The sequence below is a fragment of the Lepidochelys kempii genome, chromosome 6, assembly GCF_965140285.1.
Source record: "Lepidochelys kempii isolate rLepKem1 chromosome 6, rLepKem1.hap1, whole genome shotgun sequence".
Lineage (NCBI taxonomy): Eukaryota > Metazoa > Chordata > Testudines > Cheloniidae > Lepidochelys > Lepidochelys kempii.
Genome location: NC_136385.1, coordinates 44,971,990 through 44,992,099, shown reverse-complemented (window position 1 = coordinate 44,992,099; position 20,110 = coordinate 44,971,990). Strand labels below are relative to the sequence as shown.

The following is a 20,110-nucleotide window of genomic DNA, read 5'->3' as shown; positions in this document are numbered from 1 at the left end:
CAATTCTGGGCATCAAACTTTAGGGAAAACGTGGACAAATTGGAAAGAGTCCAGAGAAGAGTAACAAAAAATTATATAAAAGGTTTAGAAAACCTAATTTATGAGGAAGGAACTGGGCATATTTAGTGTTGAGAGAAGATGACTGAAGGAGGATCAGATAACAGTCTTCAGTATGTAAAGGGCTGTTATAAAGAGGATGGGGTCAACTGTTTTTCATGTCTACTGAAAGTAGTAATGGACTAAATCTGCAGCAAATGAGATTTAGGTTCGATATAATTAAAAAGGTTTTCATAGTAAGAGTAGTTAAGCCCTGGAACAGGCTTCCAAATGAGGTTGTCAAATCCCCATAATTGGAGATTTTTAAGAACAGGTTGGACAAACCCCTGTAATGGATTGTCTAGGTTTACTTGGTCCTGTCTCAGGGCATGGGTTGGACTTGATGAATTCTCAAGGTCTCATCTAGCCTTACATTTCCACAATTCTATGACATGTGAGGCAGAGATTATTTTTTATGATTGTCCTCTACAATAGAGGGGATGTCCTCATCAGTCTCTCAGTTAGCAGGGATCTACTCCTTCCTGCTTCTCCATTGCAATTGCAGTTGCCTGCTTCTAACAAGCCTCCAGAAGGCTCTTCAAAAATTATCTAGCAATGCATTTTATACTATGAAGTGTAAGCAAAAGGGAAGCATTTTCCCCTTTCCAGATAAAGTGCAGCTGCTGTAAGTACTCATGATGGGAAGACACAAAGTGCACTTTTAATGTGGAACCTGAACACATAGTGCAAGCAGCAGTGTTAAAAATGTAATAATTGTTATTTTAATCCAGAAAACTGAAATATTTTAATTATGGAATATTCTGTAACCCTGTGATAAAGTGATGACCAAAATCCAATGCAACTAAGACAGACATCAGCTGAAACAATGTTTAGTTTTTCTTCCTTCAAAAGTTTCCTGCTGGCTAATTCCATAACTAATACAAAAGAGTGAGATGAAGTAATTAGTGCGATAGGCTAATGCCAATACTTTGCAAACACTTAAACTATAAAAGAATTATGAAAAAGACCTAACCGTGTGAAAATATTGAGTTGGAGCATCAGGACTGCAGCTTAACGGGTGACAGTACAGGAATCACAAAGACAGCAAGAGGCACTTCAGCTTCAAAAACATTGATGCCACAGCTGTGCATTTATGACAACAGAAGTTATTCTTTTGAGGTCTTCCATTAAATATGCATTTTAGGCTTTTTTCAGGACTGCAGTTATGCAATAAATACCACCATTTAGATTATCAACTTTATTATTTAAAAATATCATGAGAGTTTGCTTAAACATAAGAAAAGATTTTGGGATTGTTCACTTCTGAAAGTGAATGAAAGTGGTTAGATAAGTTATTATTAAAGATATTAAATATAATTAGGTAAGCACCAATAGTGTGTTTGGCATTGTACAGGATCCAACTAGCTCCTGCCCCATTATGAGTACACTTACAATCTAAGAACCAAGGTAGGTGAAGTAACATCATCAGGTCTAGATCTGGGGAAGAGCTCTGGGTGGCTCGAAAGTGTGTCTCTCTCACCAACTGAATTTGGTCCAATAAAAGATATGACCCCACCCACCTTGTCTCTCTAACATCCTGGGACCGACACAGCTACAGCTATGCTGGATACAATCTAAGAACCAGACATATAAGACTAGATAATACCTAGCTCTTAATACAGCACTTTTCATGACTACATCTTAAAGTGAATTCAGAGCCCTAAAGGAGATAGAAAAATAAAACAAAACTTGAACTCTCATTAGAATTAGTTTTTCCTGATTTCATTCAATGTAATAATGGAGTGGAAAAACTATTTTTAAAACTTTTTATAGATAATGAGGAAGAAACAAGTATATTAGAGTCATCTGAAGGAGGACAGCAGAGGTCTAGCGTATTAGACATGTGGCGCAAATATGTACTTGGCACAACTCAACCATTCCGCCACTGCTGCTATCCATGCAACAGTGGCTACAATGCTATTTATACACATGCTAGCTTAATGAAAGCTAGTGTGAGCATGTGTACGTGAGCAGGGGAATCACAGCCCTAGCTTGAAGTGTTATTCCTGCAAGAATTCTGTGCCACTGCACATGTAGAATTTGCACAGAAATTAATGGTTTTTGGGCAGAATTTCCTTTTCCTCCACAGAAATGGGCTGCAGAACTGCTGGCTGCCACTAGGGGCTACTGGACCCAGCAGAGCCCAGCTCACACGTAGAAGACACTGCTGGGGGAACAGGGAGGGAGCTGGAGGATTCCGAACTGCTGCAGGTCTCAGCATGCTCTGAAGGAAGGAGGCGTCCTGCAGGAAACTCCATACAAGCCTGGGACCCAGCATCACACTGTTTCTCCCTCTGGATCCATGGGCTCTTGGTGTGTGCATGCGCGAATGTCTGGGCTGGGGGCCTGCAGCTGGGGTCTGGGTGGGGAGGGAGTAGGGGGTGCATGCGAGTGATTGGCCTGGAGGTGTGTAGGTGGGCTTGGGGGTTAAAGAGTGCAGATTTCTGGTCCCCCTTCTGGATTCTGGGGGGAGGAAATGGATTGTCGTAGGGGTTTCCTTAACTCTCTACTCCTGGAGGAATTTTTTTTTGTCTCTGTATTGTTATAGACATAGTGCTGATAGGTATTTTGAAATAAATTACCAAAATAATTGAAACTGGTGTGATTATATAGTGTTATTTTGACAAATAAAATTTGCAAAATTTTAAAATATTGTACGCAGAATTCCCCCAGCAGTAAAGTGTAGAAATAGCTATAGGGAGCAAGAAGGAGCTGGAGGAGGGATGTAAAGAGAGAAGAGACATGCCTTTACTGGTAGATAAGGAAGAACTTTAACGCTGCATTATGTACTTTAGAGGAGTGATCTGGGTTTTAGGGAGTCCAGAGAGGAGGAGGGGTTACAGTAATCAAGTCAAGAGATGTTTAGACAACAGGACAAAAAAGAATGGTAATTTTAAAAATGTTGAATAGAAAGAAAAGACAAGATGAGGTGTCAGGCTGGAGAGAAATTGGAATTTAGGAACAAAATTAACTGTCATCTACTTTGACAGCTATCACTTTGTACATGAGCAGACATATGTACACAGAAATTAGATAAATTGTCCAATTATCTTTGTTTTAACCTCCTGCCAGATAAGTATGAGTGTTTCTTGGCCCAATTTATCCAAGTTAACTGGGCAAGAAGAGGAAAGTAACTATATTTTTGCCTCACTGTCTGTTCAGGGAATGGGGAGGGAATTTCCTTTGTACAGACACTAGCATGTGCTGCTCCTTCAGATTTTGTATTACATTGGGTTTATTTATCCTAGCACAAGTTTCTTTATGGTACAGCTTGCTGAAGGGGTTTGATAGTTACTCTTCCACAATTTAGCTCTGCAGTTCTCTGGTGCTGTTGATGTTGCAATACATTTTCTGTCAGATGAAATTTACAAGCACATTACCCTGCTTGACAGAAACAGTGAGCCACAAGGATTTCTTGAGGAGAAACTCCCACATGTTGTGTGTGACATTTTGCTGGCTTTTGTTTTGGCTGGGGTAACATTTTTCAACTATGCCAATTACATAGCCACCTTGACACAAACTTTCAAGAACATAAAACATTGAGTGAAATGCGCCTTGACTCCAGAAGGAAAAATACCCTCAGTCTTTTTTCTCCAATTATTTAAAACCATTTGGAAGACTGTATATCAGTGGTCCCAGGGCCCACAACTGTGTTGTTAATGTAAGAATTGTCCAACATAGCATGTGTAGCTATAGTGGACAGGAATCTAAAGTTCTTAAGGCTCCAAGTTACAGGACCCCGTTACCAAGAAGAATGGACATCCTTTGTTCAGTTGCTGAAAATTCAGCATGGGGTAGCATGAAAACAATAAAATATTAAGCCCCTGCCAACATTTAGGATGCCAAGCTTCTTGAAAGGATCAGAAAGGAAAAGCTGAAGTCCAAATTAGAGCTATGGTTTCCCCACTGTATTATCTGATTTCTCATTTGAATTGCAAACGTTTTAGTTTTGTAATAAAGAGGCAGCATGGTCCAATTATAGGACACCATGCTAGGCATTAAGAGAAGGGTTTTGTCTCTCATTTGCTGTGCGACTTAGCCAAATTGCAATCTTTGCCTCTGTTTCCCCATTGGTAAAATGGGGATAATGAATACTTACATACTTTGGTCAAGTGGGCTTGATAAATGGATATAAAGCAATATATTTACCAAGTTTTATATTATCATGCCATTATTGATAATCCGCAAATCTCAAGTATTTGAATATAATTAATAATCACACCTGAAACACAGAGGTTATGAAACTTTGAAGAGAACTACCTACAGCTGCAACATGTAATTTTTAAAATCCTATGCTCCATCACTTAGCTACATGCTCCACACTGAAAGTAACCAGTAATTTGAAGGAAATCTCCAAAGCAACAATCTGCTCTCTCAAACATATCTAGCTGTGAGGCATTATCCTGAGAAATAATATGAACACAGGAAACATATGCATAAAAAAACCCACAGACCTAAAATCTAAGGGCTATATTCTGCTGTCTCTGGTACACATCTCCTACCAATGTTAACAGATGCCACACTGAAACTTCCTGAGGAAGAATTTGGCCTGTTTTGTCTTACAGATACCCCTCTCCCCCTTGTGTTAACTTCTCTCCCCTGTATTTAGGCTCATTGATAAAATTAACTCTCCTTTTCTTCCTGCTATCCTAGCAGATTAGGGTTTCTATAAGTCCCACCATTTCTCAGTATATCCCATATCCTGCAAGTCTAGCTGAACAAAGTCAGTTAACTTTGCTTAGGGAAGCCTCATCAATATGATGCCATGAAATCACTTGGTATTCCACAAGTGAAATTACCAAAAGTGGCAGCCCTAAGCAGTATGCTCTTATCCTTGATTTTCACTTTGCTTTATTACACTAAATCTGTGTGTCACAGTGAAATGTGAGGAGAGGTGAGGGGAGAGAATCCAAGAGTCACATCTACAGTAACTATGGATTTGAAAAAACGAAGACCATTTATGCATAAGTAGGTAACTAATTGGGCAATTATTTTGGAAAATACCCGTCCTGCAACACCTAACATGAATGCTGAGTACTGAGAATAGATCAAGTAGCCTATTCTTTAAACCTAAGTATAAATGAGTGAAAAAAATTCAGCCTAATTTGCAGCACATTGCTTCAGATTTCTGTTAGTTTCTTGCCTGAATGCAGGGCCAAATAAAAAAAAAAAAGTGGTAATTTAATAGCTTCCCTGGGAAAAAGACAATTCCAGTACATATCATGCTACAAAAATGAAGGGACCCAAAAATATTTCTGTGATCTGGAATATGGACTATTGTTTGTGACGTGGCAACTCACTATCTTTGTTTGCATTTGTAATAATCTGATATTTTTTCATACTTAAATTACAGGTTTGTTTTTACCTGTGTTCCCATTTATTTTATGTACTAGGATTTTGGCTCAGCATGTTATGGTTGTAAAAATAACCTCCTAATGTGAATCAAATATAAACGTATGCACTATCATCTTCCTAATATGCAGACAACTTTGATGTATCTGTTGCTGTGCTCATAGCTTTGCAAAGCAGCAGCAAAAGAGTGGAATTAGCAAGATTGGTCAGTTTCTCTACCGCTGTTCAGAACAAATTGGGCAGCAGTGAAATTGTCAAAAAATCATGTCTATTACATACTGATGCTGGAACTCAAAAACAAAAGGCTAAGATGAGTAAAATAGAAACCAGTCTCCCCTAAGCACTAGGCAGGCTGGGGGATAAGGGTTGGAAAAGGTTGATGGAAGAGAAACAAACAAACCCCTTTCTTCTCTGTTCCAGCAGACAGAAAAAAGCAGGGCTTCATGTTTCTATAACACACACTAGTCAAGAGTTGATGAGAAATATGGAGCCTCTGCAAATCAGGGTTTGCAGTGTCTGGACATGGAAGAAATCTATGTATACTCCCCATTACAAGCAGCTGGAGCTGTGACTTAGGTTCTCAAGACACTGTCCCAGACCTTACTGCTGGTTTTCTCCATCTTCACATTGTGTATTGTTTGCTGACAAGCATGTTTAACCCTCTAGCTAGTAAGTTTATGTTACAGTTTCCTCCCCTCTCCCTCCAAGGCCTGCATTAAAAGTAGCCTGCTTGGAGCCACTTCTAAATTTGCCTTTTTTTTTTTTTTAAAAAGGGATGTCCCAAGGCACAGAGTATGCAGCACACCATGAAAGAAAAACCTTACCCATAAGACTACCCCCCTGAAGTGCAGACTCACTAGATCCTGCTCTAGGAGATGCCCAGCATACACTAGACTCTGATATTACACTCTTCACACAACTATGCTGCAGTCTGGAGCCAGCTTATAGGGGTAATACCAGTGGTTTTTTTAAAAAAACAAAAGAAAACACATTACAGTGTGTGTGTGTGTATATATAATCAAATATAATACATAATACAATTGCTGTAACTTGTTAACATCTTATTTTATATTCCATGGGATCTCTTAAAAAAAAAAAGACAGCAAAGTTGTTTAAGCATTACATTACACTAAAGTCCATAGCTAGCTGGCACAAGTTAATAACATCCCCCAAGCTTCTCTAACATGGCTTGGAGCAGAAAATCAGGGCACTATAACAGTTTTTTTGGTTCTTGCCTATTTCTTTCCCCCTCTCCTGGGCTGCTGGGTGAGGGAGGGAGCAAACATCCATTCTGCAATAGGCACTCCCTACACTCAGGCAGTCAGTTGATCTCCTTGCCTGCTCTCCCTGGGGCTCCTACATCCTAGCAGGGAAACAGGCAATAAAGTAGCCAGTGATACTCTTCTCCATTCCCTGTAACTCAGCAGATAGCCAATGGTAGAGAGCCGAGCAGCTGTAGCAAGAACTGAACAGTTGCTGTTCAGAGCGCTTTAGCCTCACATCAAAGTTGCTTTGGGTGGCTGAAGGGAAAGCCGTTGAGATTCCAAGGCCAGAGTGAACCATTATGATACAAAAAGGGACCAGTTGTGGAAGCAGGGCCTCTTACTTCCTCCCTGTTGTAACAGGACTGGTCCAGCCACTTAAAAGGTGCAGTGTGGCTCAGGAATATATCTTCAGTTCATAATCAAATTGAAGTTTTCTTAATATAGTTGCCCACAAGGGCCACAGAGGTCACAAATGGCCCCAGCCCACATGTGGGATGCCACTGTGGTAGATGTTATAAGCCATGGCTCACAATCATGGAAAGATTCTAAAGCAGTTTAACAGGAGGTAGGCCACGTCTGTTGGTCCATTGCAATGACAGTACATATACACAACCCTCAATTCTGAATCCTAAGTTTCAATGCATTATAAATGGTCCTGTCCATAACCACTCTCTCCATTTTATCTACAAAACCAGTAGCAATCCAATGAAGCAAGAAAGAGAAGGCTAGTAGGGACAGGAAATAGCAATACATAAAGAAAACGTTAATAGTAACTTTTCCCCCCTCCTTCATGAGGATACTTCTGCAGATCCCTCAAGAAGGCACTTATGTAAATAAGGACTGAAGGACATATTCCTGAAATTAACTTCCGATCTGGCTCTAGAGTTGAGAGTACAGTTGAATACATGAAATGAATGAATGAAAGTAAGTGGCAGGCTTACAAATTTCAAAGGATACATTATGTACTTCTGGGTGCATTCTGCGCCAAAAAATTTAAAAATTCTGCACACAGAATTTTAAAATTCTGCAAATTTTATTTGTCAAAATAACACTACATAATCACACCAGTTTCAATTATTTTGATAATTTATTTCAAAATACCTGTCAGCAAGTATGTCTGTAACAATACAGAGACACACAAAAATCCCCCCAGGAGTAGAGAGTTAAAGAAACCCCTACGACAACCCAGTTCCTGTTCCTCTGACCTCTCCCCCTCCAGAGGCCAGCTGGGGGGCCAGACACCCACAACTCCTTCCCCCCAGACCCAGCCAATAAACCCAAACTCCCCTTCTCCAGTCGTGGAATCCCCCCAGCCCAGATACCCGCATCCTCTCCCCCCAGCCCAGATACCCGCATTCCTTCACCCCCAGAACCCATCTGCAGCCGCCCCCCAGCCCAACCACAGGGCCCCCCCCGGGGCAGTGTCTTCTATGTATGAGCTGGGCTCAGGGGTGGGAGAGGACTGCATCCCCCCAAAGGCCATGAACAAGAAGAATGACTTCTGGAACAGCGTGGTACTGTACCAGAAATAGCTCTATACTCTTTTTCTATTCACTTTATACACACAAGCCTCTCTGAATATGCTTGATGGCTTTGGAGAAGAGATATGAAAGATAAATAAATGGTTTGGTTTATCTTTGGTATAAACTTTGAATGACAAACTTGAATGAACTTTGGTGACACATTATCTCATCATTGGGAAATATTGTACAAGAAGAGAGTCCTTCACCTAAGGATTTCACTAACCTACCTAGATGAGATGGCAACCGATAAAGAAACTAAAGGAAAATAATGTAAATGAAGAAATGGTTAAACAACATAATCCCAGTAGTTCTAAAAGAGCAGCCAGGAAGTAGCAAGGTCACATTCCAATAGCGAACAGGTTGTGGGATACAGATCTGACAACCCTTTCAAGTAACATTTTACAACAAATGGGTGAGGAATGAAGTTTGCTAAAAAAGGCAATAAAACACTGAAAGCCATAAAACATTCACATTCTGCATGTGTTAATGATTTGTTAATTATGTAGACCTGACAAATGCTGTGATTCTCAATGATACTCTTTAGCTGTATAATTACAAACTTCACTTCATTATTGTGATGTCTCAAACAATTTCTCCTGTGTATTATTTAAAACGACCTAAAGCAAACTTCAGAGAAGAAATAGCCACTTAATGAACCTTGAAGCACAATCCTGCTTCTTCTTTATCTACAGTAGGTAATTTAGTATTGTGGAAGCAGGCAAGCGTTTAGGAGACATGAATATTATACACCCGAGAGCAAAAACTTTTCCTTTTACGAACAGATGAATTCTAGGATGTAATGTTTGTGGGACAGGAACAAAAACTTATTTACCCTTATGAATCCCTCTCTCTCAGGCATTTTAGGTATGTAACAAGGGGATCCTAGAGTGACACTTTATTCAGGCATGTAGCGCAATGCTTAAAGCCTGGACATATTTCTCATTGGATAAATGTTCTAAAGCTAAAGGTTGGGAAAAGCAGTGTGCTACATTTTTATATAAAAATCTACATATAGTTAAGCTAACTAATTACTACAAAAATTCTAACTAAACGAATTTGGCAATCAAGGAGAAGATGATGCTGGTAATGAGATTGCTAGCACTAGTGATAAAAGAGGCATTCAGGACTCTTATAAAAGGCTCCCTCCCCATAAGTGCACATGAAATGTGACATCAGCACTCAGTGTGTGCTCACCATACAACAGTTAAGCTGCTTTAGATTGTTCAGTGATTGCAAAGTATAGCAGACAATTCCTACAGTGGGAGTCCACAGGGAAAGAAGTTTTTATATATTTTCTAAATTAGTGCACATATTAGAAAATATAAGACAAGGTTGTATTCTTTTTAATGCTATTCCCTCTGGTTAAACGGTATAAGGAAAAGTTGACACGTGTGCACATTTATTGTATTTGAAACAAAGCAGCACTTACCTTTGGATCCGCCAGCGCATTAATAACATTTCCAAGAGCTAGCAGGGAACGGTTAATGTTGGTCCCTTCTCTAAAACGAGCTCCTTGGGAATTTGTGGCACTGGCACGTTCAGACCCTGCCAGGTCAATGAGGGACATTTTGGCAATACGAACATTTTGACTGATACTTGCTGTTTTATCTTGCTGCCTTAAATAAATCTATAAGAGAAAAAAAAACTGCAAGGATTAAAAAAACCACCACCACCAACCTCTCCCCAAGCAACAGCTCTTATTTAAAGGACAATACAATTCCACATCATAAGGATAGTTACATAAAAATGTTTGTGTAGGTGTTTACAAAGCACTGCCTGGAGTTATCACTCTGTACATACTGAAGTATTAAGCAGAAATGACTATTTAGGGGAGAGGGACAGAGTGCGATAAGTTCAAAGATTATCTGCTCCCCTCCAACAAGTCGTAATATTGTATGCTACCCACTTTATGTAGTAATAGGAGAAAATTCAAGTTTACCTGCTAAAGATACAAATGCACTTTCAAATCAGTCTTGCACACTTCAGAGTAAAATGGCTTTTTTTTCTTCGAGATGTATATAATGCAATGGTCATTTTAAATGTAATGTGTCTTGTCCAAAAAGACAGAATAGTTTTTAAATTCACAGTGTAGAGTTCCAAGTGCCATAAGAAAAGAGAGTGGATGTTCTGATCTTCAGTAAAGAGAAGTTACTGGTAAGTAACTGTAGCTCAGCAGTATTGCCCATTCATTCACATTGTGGAAAAAACGATTGCCTACCTTTTCATAACTGTTGTTCTTTGAGATGCGTTGCTCATGTCCATTCCATGCTAGGTGTGCGAGCGCCCATGTGTACACTCAGATATTTTTGTCTTAGTGGTATCCGTAGGGTCAGCTGGAGTGCCCTCTGGAGTGCCACACTCATGCACTGGTATAACCGGCGGTGCCGACCCTATGCCCTCTCAGTTCCTTCTTGCCGGCAACTCTGACGGGGCGGTAGAAGGGCAGGTAATGGAACTGACGTGAGCAAGACATCTTGAAGAAGAGTTATGAAAAAGGTAGGTAACCATGTTTTCTTCTTCGAGTGCTTGCTCACGTCAATTCCATTCTAGGTGACTCACAAGCAATATCCGCAGAGGTGGGCTCAGAGTTCATAGTCTAGCGGCATGCAGTACTGCTCTACCAAAGGCAGCGTCGTCTCGGGCTTGCTGGGTAACTGCGTAATGGGACGTGAACATGTGGACGGACAAGCAGGTGGGCGCCCTACAGATGTCCTGGATAAGTACTTGGGCTAGGGAACCTGCTGAAGAGGCTTGTGCCCTGGTTGAATGGGCAGTTACTATCACCGGAGGTGGCACCCTTGCCTGATTGTAACAGCGAATGCAGAATCATCCAAGAAGAAATTCTTGAGTGGACACCAGATGCCCTTTCATCCTGTAGACCACCGCAATGAACAATTGTGTCGACTTGCAGAATGGCTTGGTCCTTTGAATGTAGAAGGCTAGAGTCCTCCTGATGTCTAGCGAATGCACCCTACACTCCTCCAACTTATGCGGCTTAGGAAAAAAGACAGGTAACAAAATGTCCTGGCCCATATGAAACTGTGAGATAACCTTGGGCAGGAAAGCCAGGTGTGGCCACAGCTGGACCGTGTCTTTGTAGAAGACTCTATAGGGAGGTTCCGAGGCAAGCGGCCTAATCTGGGAGACCTGTCAGCCAGATGTTATTGCAACTAGGAACGTGACATTCCAGGACAGGAGGAGGAGAGAGCAGGAAGCCAGAGGCACAAGATTCAGGTCCTATGGTGGAACGGGGTCCCTGAAGTGTGGGTAGAGGTGCTTGCGGCCCTTGAAGAACCTGGCAGTCATGTCCTGGGTGAAACCCGACCTACCCTCGAGCAGTGGACGGAAGGCCGAAATAGCAGCCAAGTGGACCTTTATAGATGAAAGGCACAGGCTTCGGAGCTTGAGATACAGAAGGTAGTCCAGGATCAACTGCAGCGAGGCCCACTCAGGCTGAATACCTTTATCTGAGGTCCAAAAAAAGCGAACCGCTTCCATTTGGCCAGGTAGGTTGCTTTAATGGAGGGCTTTCTGCTGCCCACCAGGACCAGCTGGACAGCTGCCAAGCGCTCAAACTCCTCCACATTTAACCATGCAGCAGCCACGCTATCAGGTGCGGTGCTGCCAGGTTCGGCTGCAGGAGACTGCTGCGATTGTGGGACAGCAGGTCCTGCCTGAGCTGTAGCCAGTAAGAGAGCAGCCACTGAGAGGTCCTAAAAAACTATTTACTCTGATAAGACCATATTTTCTGTATCTAACTCGGTCTAACGGTCACGTAATTCATCAATTCTCTAGGAATGTTCTCTTCACAGAGATTTTTTCCCTGAACAGTCTAAAAAATGTTTGAACAGAGGAGCTGTGTTGTAATCTGGGCTCAGACACAGCTCTCATTTGGGACTACAAGGCAAAGGGACAGACAGACAGACAGACACACACACACACGTATACACAATGCACCCTACAGTAGCAGGTACTGAAAGAAATACTCCAAAAGTGGCTTTAAATAGTCTGTTCCACTGCAGTGCCCATTGCACTGCAAATACATTGAAATGGAAAAATCAGTCTCTTGTGGCAAAGGACCTACTCTAAGCAGCCCCAGTAGCATATGGAGCAAACCTTTCATAAACTTGATTACTGTAGGGTACATAAAGACAGTTGACCCATACACTGGAAGGTGGAAAATTGGAATAGCAGTCAAATGACATCCAACTAGAAGTTGAAGAATTTTAAATTTGTTCCAAGGGTAATAAGAATGACGGTCACCAATTCACTCCCCTTTGAACTGCTCAAATTCTCTCTTCTGGTTGTTCAAGTAGAACACCTTCAACTAAAGCCAGGTCCACACCACAAACTTACGTTTGTATAACCAGGTTCTCAGTGGTGTGAAAAATCCACACCCCTGAGCAATGTAGTTATACCAACCTAAACTCCAGTGTATACAGCGCTGTCAACAGGAGCAAACATAGCTAATCTTTCATGAAGGTGGATTAACTATGCCAAAGGGAGGAGCTCTCCAGTCAGTGTAGGAGCATCTTCACTAAAACGTAGCAGTGGTGCAGTTGCGCCACTGCAGCTTTTTAAATGTAGACCTGCCCTAACTCTTCCAGCAATCTAAGATTCTAGTTGCAGATCCAATAAACTGACATGGGTGGAGACACTTCAACCTTGAGATCCAGTAAACTGGAAAACAGGACTTGTAGTTCCAAAGTCAAACACTGGATGTCAGGACAAATCTGCTGACTACCACGCCAGGGCTATTGACAGCATCTTGGGTACATACCAATTCATGTTCAGAAAGACTTCCTGAATCAACAATATCAGAGGTCATTCACAGAGGAATTCCTGATCCAAGTCCAGAGAAAGACAGTCATGATGTTGGGTCTTCCTTGATCCTGAAGCAGACCTGGACTCGATGGGCATTACCAATTAATGGAAAGAGACCTAACTGTGATTCATTTCACTTGTAGAACAGGTGATGCAACACAGACTTCATAAACCATTTGTGATGTTGACTATAATCTCTACTAAAAAAAGACTACTAAGACATCTTTCCATGGTAGATGAGTCATTTGTGGAGGCTATCCTCCCAGACCAGAAAAACTTAGATGCATCTGGCTAGATCAAACCATCCTTTAATAGTTGGTGAATACATGGCCCTAATCTTGCCCATCAGAATTTGGACAGGTTTGGAAGATTTGACCAGAGTGAAAACCTTGCAAGCCAGACAAACAACACTTATCTTCAGTATCATGATGTGGCATCTTGTTTTCTTCAGAGTTCATAAAACTTGTGGAGGATGGAGATCTAGGTGAGCACTCCAGTCCACCAGCTGAAACTATTCTTATGGTAAGGGAGGATGAGAAAGGATCTGTGAAAGGCACACATTTCCATTGAGTCTCTCAGTAAAGCATCTTATATGACATGTCGTGGCTCAGGTGTTCATAGTGTTGAAGTGTGGGCAGTACCACCACAGCCAGCCCAAAGGTCAGGTAGTGAAAGAGGTTACTCAAGTTCACTGGTGAAGAACTTGTCCTTTGGCACCTCTGCAGCGAGACAGATGTAAAGTATTCTTTGTGTATACAAAACTCCTGAACACTGTGCACTTTCCTGAGAGCCAAAGTCTAGATATAGACAAGGGTGCTCGTATGTCTGAGAAAAATACAACAGTCAGAGATTTAGTGAGCCACTCTTCGCAGTTGGTTGTGTTATACCCCCTGCCGCTGGTTGACAAACATGCATCTGACAACTTCAGCATCTCTTATGCAGAGCTTAGGGTTAATGGTGCTGACTCATCAGAACAGATTCAGTCAGCCCAGTAAGGGGACATCAGTGGCACTCATTTGGGGCACAGGTCCCTTCTGAAAAGTGGTTCCCCAAAGTCAATACTGTGGTTCCCCAAAGTCAATCTCAGCTCTGTACTCAGCTGACTCAGACACTTTGACCATTTTTGCAAGTGGTCCTTCACAGGGAATTGTGCTTGATCCTTAGCATCCTCAGTTTACCTGAAGGAGTCAGGATTTTGGTGTTTCTCATGTAGAGCACAGAGCCTTAACAAGTAGGTCTCCAAAACGGATACTGGAGTTATACAGCACTAGGTTTATTTTTTTAAACAGGATGTGTAGATCCTCTCCGTCAAGAGGCATCTATACTACTCAGTTCTAGATAGTGGCAACACATGGACACCCGCCTCCCTGCATGCACACAGAGGTGTTAAAAAAGAGAGAGCAAAAGGACAATTGGTCCACAGTCCTATTATCAACAAATAAAAGTAGGCTGTGATGGGACAGACCAGAAAAAATATGAGGAAAAGAAGAAACTGAGGAGCAGTAAGGCCCTGAGAGAGTTGCTCTCTAGACATCTTGATCCCAGACTTTGCAGAAGTGCATATTGAAGATACGAGACACAGCGAAAGATGTGTGCAAAACACTGGTATGACAGGTGTGAAGCTGAGATAACGAATTTCCCATAATACAAATTTAAAAAAAAAATTCCCCACCAACACTGTTAAAGTGGAAGACTAAGGTAGACAAAACTCCTGAGGCTGCCACTTAAAAACAAACAAGCCATGCTCTAAATTTGCTCAGAGCAGGTCTTTTGTTAAGATGTCAGCAGATTGAGGAGGCTTGTCCACACTAATACGCGTGCAGTTTTACAAAAGAGTCCATCCTGAAGGTCAGTGGTTCTCAAACTTTTGTACTGGTGACCCCTTTCCACACAGCAAGACTCTGAGTGAGACACTCCCCATATACAATTAAAAACACTTTTAAAAAATATTTAACACTATTATAAATGCTGGAGATGAAGCGGGGTTTGGGATGGAGGCCAATAGCTCGCGACCCCCCCATATAACAACTTCATGACCTCCTGAGGGGTCACAACCCCCAGTTTGAGAACCCCTGCGTAGATAAAGCTTGTCTGAAGATAAAGCTAGTTGTGGTAGCGTGTTCCTGTGCTGACAAGCCCTTCAAAGTTGTGTATATTTAGTTCAGGTGGCATATTTTCAATGCACTAGTAATATAATCAGTATTGCTTGTCCACAGCATCAGTCAATTCTGTCTTGAATAAAATCAATCCTATAGTTCCTATACAGACATCAGTTAAGTTTTGGGCTCTCTACAAAACCCCTTCTTGTTGAACCATCATCTGTAATTTATACTTCTGAGTTAACAAGTTTATTGGTCTGTAAAGTTCCATGCACATGTACAGTGCAATGTGAAAAAACCTGAGTATGATAAAACCCAAGTGTGGAAAAGAAAATGTTAGCACAACTAAGTAGTTCTGAACCATTCAGTTCATACACAGCTCCCCAATTAGCTATGGTTCCAATCCATGCCATCAGTTTGGCTTTTTTTCTCTACCTATAAATGCACCTTATAAGTGGATGTGTAATTAGAACCAATTTTTAAGTTCAGGGGCCAAAACAAACAAAATATATATTTTGACTTGGAAAACACTCAAAACAAAAATTTTTTTGGGGTTATATTTTATTTTCAGGTGTTTTTCACCTTTTTGTTGTGTTAAAATAAACACACACACACACTCACAGAGACAAAGCTAAAGCTAGATTTCAGAATGAAAGAGTTTAAAAAAAAAAAAGTTGAAACACGCCATTTTGATTTTTTCAACTCCCCTTCTGCATCTCATTTTTTGGCTGAAACTATTTGGTCTGACCCAAATTTCCAACAAGTTTTGGCACTCCCATTCCCATGGGTGGATTTACCATGAAACACACATTGCCCTGGCACAGGGTCCCCCAATGACAGGGGGCCCCAGGCCGGGCACTCAGTCAGCTCAGCACCAGTGCACCCCCTGCAGGGGGAGGGGGGCACTTCTCCACGGGAGAGGAGCTGCAGGGATAGAAGCTGTGGGGAAGCAGGAGGGCAGGGAGGGAGGCTCACCTGCACCCTCAGGGGAGCAGGCAGGAGATGCAGCTGGCCGGAGCGCTGCGAATGTGGGCTGGAGGACTCAGGAGGAGCACAGGGCAGCTGCGCAGCCGGCCGGAGAGAAGCGTCGCTTTGAAGGGGAAACCGCTGCTTCTCTCCGGCTACATGGTTGCCCCTGCTCCTCCTGAGTCCTCCAGCCTGTGCTCGCAGGGATGGATTCAGAAAGGGGGTGGGGATTCAGGGGCTGCAGCCCAGGGCTCTGGGGCCCACTTAGCCCTGGGCCGCAGCCCCTAAGCCCCCTCATTCCATCCTTGCCAGGCTGTGGCGACGGGAGGGAGGAACGGGGGTCGGCTCCGAGAATCGCGGCCAATGGGAGTTGCAGGGGGCGGTGCCTGCGGAGCAAGCACGGGGCCGCATGGAGCCACCCGAGTTCCCCGAACCTGCACCCCCCGCACCAAACGGGAGCTGCCCCAGGTAAGTGCTCTACACCCCAACCCGCTACCCCAGCCCTGAGCGCCCTCCCACACCCTAACTCCTGGCTAGACCACCCCCCCATCCCCAGTCAGACACTGCACCCCCACCTCCAGCCCCCTCCCAAATGCATCTCTCAGTGAATTTACTGTTTGAAGAAAAAAACAATTTTTTTTTAAACCCAGCTCTAGTGTAAATAATCCTGCACATAAGATACAGACAAATATAAAATAAGGTAGTAGATTACTTTTGTTGACGGAATGAATCTTGGTTCTTGAACAACAGTTTATGCAATGAACAAGAAAACAGACATTTGTAGGAGAAAGCCAACTAAATATTTTGGTCAACATCTTAAATAGATCTAAAAAGACAAAATAAACCCAAGCAAAGGGTCAAGATCTAGCTCATTTACAAAGACTAATTGGATAAGAGAAGTTGCAATGAATGTGGAAGAAACTTTGACTGGATAATAATAATCTGGTGATATCACCTTTGCAGGAATGGCATGGTATTTAGCAGATGTGGTTTCTACCGGGTAAAATCATGTTTTTACTGTCCCAGGAAAAACCAGGCAGTCACAGTTTAAGGCATTTCCTATTTAAAAAACATATTAATGCAAAGCACATAATACTTAGTTTTATTTACATATTCAAATTGTGGCAGTAGATTCGGAGATTAATTTAAGAGTGTACAAATAAAAAGTAAAACTGCAGTGGGCACTATACGAATATATGTAATGATAATACTGAACACTGGAATGTTTAGTAAATATTTTGGTTAGTTTTTCCTCAAGGAAGTAATACCTTCAAACCATCAGTGACCGCATCTAACAGTTCACCTGCTATCCTTCTTTCAACTGGGTGCTTTGTAGCCCAGTCTTTGGCAGCTGATTATTGATTGAAAGTTGGATTCTCAACAACAAAAAAAGGGAATATTACAGGCGTAAAAATATTCTGCAATTTTCTAGTCTATTTTTTGTTTCAGTTGTGGAGTTATTACAAGCATATCCATTTGTGGTTGAAAAACCATGATACTTCCTCATTGTCTTTGGCCAACTTTCTTTTGATGTACTTAGCAGTGGCAATGCAGTATTATTAATACCTTCATCCTGATTCAGATTCTAATATTTGCATCTGGTTACTCAAAGTCAGTGGTTCTGGTATCTGTTCTTTCAATTGCATTTTGCAAAGTGGTTCTTTGTATGGTCAGCCTTTCCACCCCCTTTTCTTTGCATTTTTTGCATCCAAGATTCTTTGCCATCTTCATGAATTTTCTCAGAATAGCTATGAATTTGGGCAATGGGTCTTCCACTTTTGCTCATGTTGAAATAGTTTGACTCTAGTCACCGTACACACAGAGTTCAGTTGCAGCAGCTGTATTCCAGTTAGCCAGCCCAAGAGACAGACAACTGGACTGGACAACTACTATGGCAGTTTCTCTCAAGCAGAAACTTCTAAATCTAGAAATTTCCCTTGTTTGTACAGTGAACACAAAATTTTCATTGCTAAACAAAAGAAGGGGAATTCCAAGATTCAGAAATTTCTGTTTGAGGTAGACAAAGCAATAGTATACATCTTAAGGTTAAGGTTTTTTTGTTTTATTTAATTTCCTTTTAGTTAATTTTAAACGGACCATATTACTGCAAAATTATTATCAAATTGCTAAAGGTTTTTCAGAAAGATGTAGGTGAAGTAATATTTTTTATTGAACCAACTTCTGTAGGTGAAAGAGACAAGACTTTGAGCCTGACCCCGCCCCCCAGGATTCCATCTCATGCTATTAAAAGGACAAAAAGGAAAAGGTTGTCCATGCCACCTTCCTTCTACCTTCTGCTCCAGCTAATGTGGGTACATCTATAGAGTAGACGCTGTGCACATATTGAGGCACTGCTTGAAGAGAGTAGAGGAAAGGTGACACAGGCAACTGTTCCTTTCTTTTTTGTCCTTTAGTAATGTTATATGTAATCCTATAGCTGAGAGTAAACTGACTGTAAAAAAGAGGTAAAAGGGCTCATACATTTCAGCAACTGTGTGGTTAGAGTAAAGATGTGTGTGTTAATGGGGTGTGTTGGGGCACTAATGAAAGAGGATAAAGTTAAAATTGCTCATGTATTTGCTGGTTTTCAGAGGAGTTTTGCTTAACTCAGTTCTGCAAAGGGATGACATACCATCACCATAATGCTTAACTCTGCATTAAAGTATTTTTTGCCATAGAATTTCCTAGATTTCTTTTTAAAGAGGAAAAGATATGTTGTTGGTAGGGATTAGTAATCATTTAGGCAGTTGTACAGATCATTCCCCCCACACACACCAGCTGAGCCCCATCAGTCCTTTGGCACAACTCTCCAGCCAAGTCTCTGACCTATTCGGTTTCAGAGGGGTAGCTGTGTTAGTCTATCAGCAAAAACAAGGAAGAGTACTTGTGCCATATTTGTTTAGTCTCTCAGGTGCCACAAGTACTCCTCATTGTTTTTGCTGACCTATTCAGTGTGTTTCCCCCTTCCAACCGGGTCCCTTCCCACTATTGTGCCCAAGCCTCCCCACCACAAGCAGTGAAACTCATCCCCCCTAAGTCTTCATTTCTTCATATACAAATGTTTCTATTGCAGAAAATTTCCATATCTGCCACAATGGCAATATCCTTGAGACACCTTATTGAATTAAGTTTAACTGTCTTTGGGGACCATTGCATAAAATGAATGGTTTATGTAGTATTGTGGGCTGGGATTGTACATAATCTCTCAAGAGGGGAGATGTGACAGATATGAGACCTGGGGTTCAAAGGAATATAGTGAGCATACCAACAAGAATAGAATTTGGAACAAAAGTGTGACATTTCCTGGGTAATATCTTGGAGAGTGAATACAAAATTCCCCACCTCAAGAAACCCAGCCTCTTGAAGCTACACCCTGAAGAGGGGGCCTTCGTCTGCTGACCACCTGTTACATGAACCATTCAATTTCCTGATTAATCTTCTTCCAACTCTTTATTAATAGCTTTCATGTAGTGTTGGTGCACCAGCAGAGCTGGGGGTACTACATCTCCCACAATTGATCCTCAACCTCTCTTATGTCACATACCATCCAACCCACTCCCCCTAGCCCCCTTTCCTCACTGCAGCCCTGAAGCCCTCTCCTATTTCCCCACATACCCCCTCCTCCCGTGAAGCATTCACATGTCTAATCCCCCTTCCCCCAACCTACTTTGATGACATTCCTCCCCAGAATGGAATTGTCATCTAGGATTCACAAATTGCAGCAGCCTCCAGACAACCAGTTCAAAGTCTTTTGGTCTTAGGTGGGGGCTTGTGTTTAATTTATCCTTAGTTATGTTAGTGACAGTGTGAGTTCACAGCCATCAACAGGTCTGTGATTTATCCAGTCATTAGTGCCTTAGTTTTATTAAAAACTGTTCTCCGTTTGGGTCCCCCAAAGATTTAGTAGGTGCCATGCACCATCTGGGTAAAACTCAGACTAAGACCATTTTGACTTCGATCACATCAGCAATTTGATCTCTAGCTC

The 20,110-nt window shown here is 41.8% G+C and overlaps 1 protein-coding gene across 1 annotated transcript in view; it reads right to left on the bottom strand.

The window, feature by feature from the left end:
- KIF18A (kinesin family member 18A) overlaps positions 1–20,110 on the bottom strand; it is a 108,027-nt gene that overhangs the window by 74,710 nt on the left and 13,207 nt on the right. Inside the window, exon 5 of the mRNA XM_073350650.1 lies at positions 9,666–9,863. Within this exon, the coding sequence (XP_073206751.1) occupies positions 9,666–9,863 (198 nt within the window). The remainder of the gene's footprint in view (positions 1–9,665; positions 9,864–20,110) is intronic.